Source organism: Gekko japonicus, unplaced genomic scaffold (assembly GCF_001447785.1).
Source record: "Gekko japonicus isolate JY-2015 unplaced genomic scaffold, Gekko_japonicus_V1.1 scaffold2853, whole genome shotgun sequence".
Taxonomy (NCBI): Eukaryota; Metazoa; Chordata; class Lepidosauria; order Squamata; family Gekkonidae; genus Gekko; species Gekko japonicus.
In genome coordinates this window covers 69,594-73,829 of record NW_015171588.1, presented here as the reverse complement: position 1 = coordinate 73,829, position 4,236 = coordinate 69,594, and the positions used below count along the sequence as shown (strand labels likewise).

Here is a 4,236-nt window from a genome sequence, read left to right as displayed (position 1 = left end):
CTTCCAGGGAACAGTCAGGGTTGATTTCTTTTAGGACTGACTGGTTTGATCTTCTTGCAGTCCAAGGGACTCTCAAGAGTCTTCTCCAGCACCATAGTTCAAAAGAATCTATTCTTCAGCAACATGGGCATAGTATTAATATTGGTCTTACAGGGCTTTTTTAAGGACTGCAACATGATGATATGCCTGGGTAAATGCTTGGAGTACTGAAAGAGTTCTGCAAATAGTAGATGCTTTTATTATTTGAACACACGAAGCTGCCTGATACTGAATCAGACCTTTGGCCCATCAAAGTCAGTACCGTCTACTCAGACTGGCAGCAGCTCTCAGGGGTCTCAGGTCAAGGTCTTTCCCATCACCTCCTTCCTTGTCCTTTTAACTGGGGACGCCAGGGATTGAACCCGGGACCTTCTGCATGCCAAGCAGAGGCTCTGCCACTGAGCCGTGGACCCTCCCCTGTTCTTTGGCCCTTTCAAACTGTTGCTGTCAACTCAGCCAAGCCAGTTCTGTTCTTTTAACGGTTCAGTGCAAAGGTTGGCTTCTACTTCTGGAGAAGAGCCTTTCCCACTTCCTAACCAACAAAGCGCCGACAGAGGAGATTCCGGACAAGGAGGGCACCAGAGCACCGGTACCTTTGACGGCTTCGACAGGCTGCGAGAAAACCCCGCTTCCTGAAATCCCCCCCCTCTTTTCGCAGAATTGCTGAACGCACAGAGGCTTTGCTCTCAACCACCAGTTCGTCTAGGGTTGCCAAGTACCCCTGGGGGGCAGGGAAACCCCCGCCCGAAAGGCATTTTAGGAAGAATGAAAAACACAAATACTCAAGAAACTCCCAGAGTATGGGGCCGGGTGCAGTTTGGTGCCCCTAAGGGCCGTCCCGCTCTAGACGATCGCCTAGTTCGCCTAGTGAGTGAGCCGGCCCTGGTTTTCCCTCGAATGATTGTGGCCCGGCCCCAACGTGCCTGATGTGATTGCGTCACTTCCAGGTGACATGATTGCGGCGTGCGCGCAAAGCACACAAACCAAGAGACTCCCGGGGACGTCCGGAACCCCCCCTGCTATTACGAAGGTAGGACTTGGCAACCCTAAGTCCATCTCTACTGCACTTCACATTAATTGTGTCACTAACCAGAACCCAGGATCGAAACACCGTCTTTGGAGTGAGAAGAAGTTGTGTTCTTACCTGTGCATTGTCTCAGCAAGGCTGCCTTGGTTCCTGAGCCCGTCTGTTTCTGCCCCTGAGATCCTGCAATGCAGAATGAAAGTGCGTGAACTGGGATTTGTAGAGTTGCCATCCTCCGGGTGGGGCCCGGAGGTCTCCTGGAACGACAACTGGTCTCCAGGTGACAGAGATCAGCCCCCCTGGAGAAAAGGTTGCACCCCACCAATGTTCACTAGTCCAACTACAGTCCACAAATTTGCTTTTTCGTCTTTTGTTTCTTTATTCTACGTCATGCAGTGCTGCTGCTGTTGCTTCCAACAATTGCCATGCTACAGATTTCCTGGGTAAACACTCTGTTTCCCTCAGTGCTTCATAAAAAGGTAAAGGTTCCCTTGCTCGAAAGCCAGTCAAATCCGACTCTAGGGTTGCGGTTCTCATCTCCATTTTCAAGCCGAAGAGCCAGCACTGTCCAAAGACGTTTCCGTGGTCATGTGGCCGGCATGACTAAACACCAAGGTCATGCGGCACACTCGGGTCTCGAATTGCTGAACTACCGACCTTCCACGGCCTGCAGTTCAGCATCTTAAGCACTTGAGCCACCGCAGCTCCTAATGCTTCATAAGGCACTTTCTATTTGGAGCTCAAGCTCTACATCTCCTACTCAGAATTAATCTTGTATTTTCTCGGCATCTGCTGCCTTGAGTCCCTGTGAGAAAAGCGGGCTATAAAAAATGCAAATACATTTTTAAAAAGCAAATGTTTCTAGTCCTCATGGTTATCCATCAGCAGCCCATCACAAATTGCCCCTTCCCACGCTGAGTCCAAACAAATAGGCAACCGGCAAATTAAAATGGCTCTTCTCCTTTTTTCTCTGCTGGTCAAAATGAAGTCCAACACAGCCAGATTTTCACAGGCTTGCCAGTTCTGGCTTGGGAAATACCTGGATATTTTGGGGGTGGGCTGCATGCACGTCACCCGGATGTGACATGATGACGCCGGGCACGCTGGGGGCGGGGCCACAGCCATTTGAGGGGAAAACTCTATGTTTTCCCCTCAAATGGCTGTGGTAAATTGGGCCTCTAAAGCGGGGGGGAATCCACCTCCCGGGGGGAATTGGCAGCCCTACGGATAGCTCCTCCGCTCTCTTTGTGGCATAGGAAATTATGGGAACATTACATAATGGCAAAGATAACTGGACAGTTGGATTTTAAATCTGTAGAGAAGTATAAATCAGATTTTGAGTCTATTTGGTACCCTATATTGAACTATTTAGAGCAATATGGTGAATTTTTTTTAAATGCTGGATCTATCCAGATTAGTTTCAATTTTTAAAGTATAATAGAAATAATGTAAGCATTTGAAACTGGATATTATTTCTTGATAGTTTCTGTTAACTTGCTGTAGATAATTTCAACTGTTTGTGATTATCTGTGCAATAAAAAACTTTTTTAAAAAAAGAGAGAGAGAGAGCACCAGACCCTTAGCAACCATTCTTGCCTGCCACACCTTTGCTCCTGAGAAGCAAGGAAAAGTGCAAACCTGGACAGAGGGACTGGGGGCGGGAGGGAGAAGAATGCCTTCTATAGATGCCACCGCTCCCGTCTTAAAGCTCCTTCCCGCTGGGGAAGGGAGATGGTTTCCTAGGAGACTTCGTCTCCCTGCAGTGGGCCCAGGAGCAGCACTGTGTCTGCGCATATGTGTATCTGTGGACATTTACAGGTTCCTCCTTGACAGCAGAGGTGCTAAATGAAGGCAAATATATTCCGCACACGACGCGCACCCCCCAGCGAGTGGGATCCGTGGCAAGCAGCAGGAGAAAGCCCTTTAAATAGAAATGTGTCACCAAGGTAACAGCCTACATGCTTGAGAAACGCTTGACCTCAGGAAGCATCAAGCGCGCACGCCACACCCCTCTGAGATGTCAGCCCGCAGGCTAAAGTGCACGAATACCTAGTTGCCGGAGGACTCAGGAGGACGGAATTCTGTCCATCGGTTAGGACTCGAAAGGGGAGGGAACCAAAACGTATCAGGGATTTATCAGGGATTCCTGACATTCCGAGCTGAGAAACACTTGGAACAACAGATTCAGGCCGGTAGCCGTGCTGGTCTGAACTCTGAACCAACAGAACAAAGTTTCAGTCCAGGGGCACCTTTAAGACCAACAGAGTTTAATTCTGGGTATAAGCCTTCGTGTGCAGGCACACTTCCTCAGATACATTGGAACGGACTTCCCCAAGCCTTACATATAGGTAGAGGACAAAGGTTGAGCCCAGGGGCACCTTTAAGACTAACACAGTTTAATTTGGGGGACAAGCTTTTGTGTGTAGGCACACTTCTTCAGATATCTGGATTTCCTGATTCAGGGCCCCTCCCCTAGCACTAACCAGCTGGCCAGTGGGGGACTAATCAGTGGGCCAGTAGGAGTCAGCTGCCGAGGGAGGTGGTTGAGCTCCCCCTCCCTGGCGGTCTCTAAGCAGCGGCTGGACAAACACTTATCAGGGAGAGTCTAGGCTGATCCTGCATTGAGCCAGGGGGTTGGTTTAGATGGCCTGTGTGGCCCCTTCCATCTCTGTGATTCGACGATTCTATGACTTACTGAAAGCAAAAGGAAGCCTCGGCTTGCATCACTGCTTCCGGGGCACGCCCTGCTTCACCAGCAATGCTGGCCTAGGTCTCTCTTTGCTCACAGTAAGTCCCTCATGATCCCCCCCCCACCGGTTGGCAGGTGGTACCAGGCAACCTTAATCCCCAGTGTTCATTTCTTTTTAAAGGAAGTCTCTAGCGTCTTTATTTGCAAAGATATACCTTTTCCCCTTATATCTCTGCAAGGGAGAAGGCTAGAGACTTACTAAGTCATGCAGAAGTCATCTCTATGTATGCCCCATCGGCTTTGACATCAACGCAAGGCGCAACTAATCCTCCTGTTGCCACTAGGGTCACAACCAGGCCGTAGGGGTTGAGATTAGTTTGGATCTCTATCTCTTGCCTTGAGACCAAGGTTCCCTCTGTGGAGTCTTGTGAGCAGAAATCCTACTTTGTGAGCTACCAGCATTAAAGCTGTGAGCGAGTGACTT

The 4,236-nt window shown here is 49.5% G+C and overlaps 1 protein-coding gene across 1 annotated transcript in view; it reads right to left on the bottom strand.

Moving 5' to 3' along the window:
* Nucleotides 1-4,236, bottom strand: part of PPP1R1B (protein phosphatase 1 regulatory inhibitor subunit 1B) — an 82,914-nt gene that overhangs the window by 12,047 nt on the left and 66,631 nt on the right. Inside the window, exon 6 of the mRNA XM_015419854.1 lies at nt 1,184-1,246. Within this exon, the coding sequence (XP_015275340.1) occupies nt 1,184-1,246 (63 nt within the window). The remainder of the gene's footprint in view (nt 1-1,183; nt 1,247-4,236) is intronic.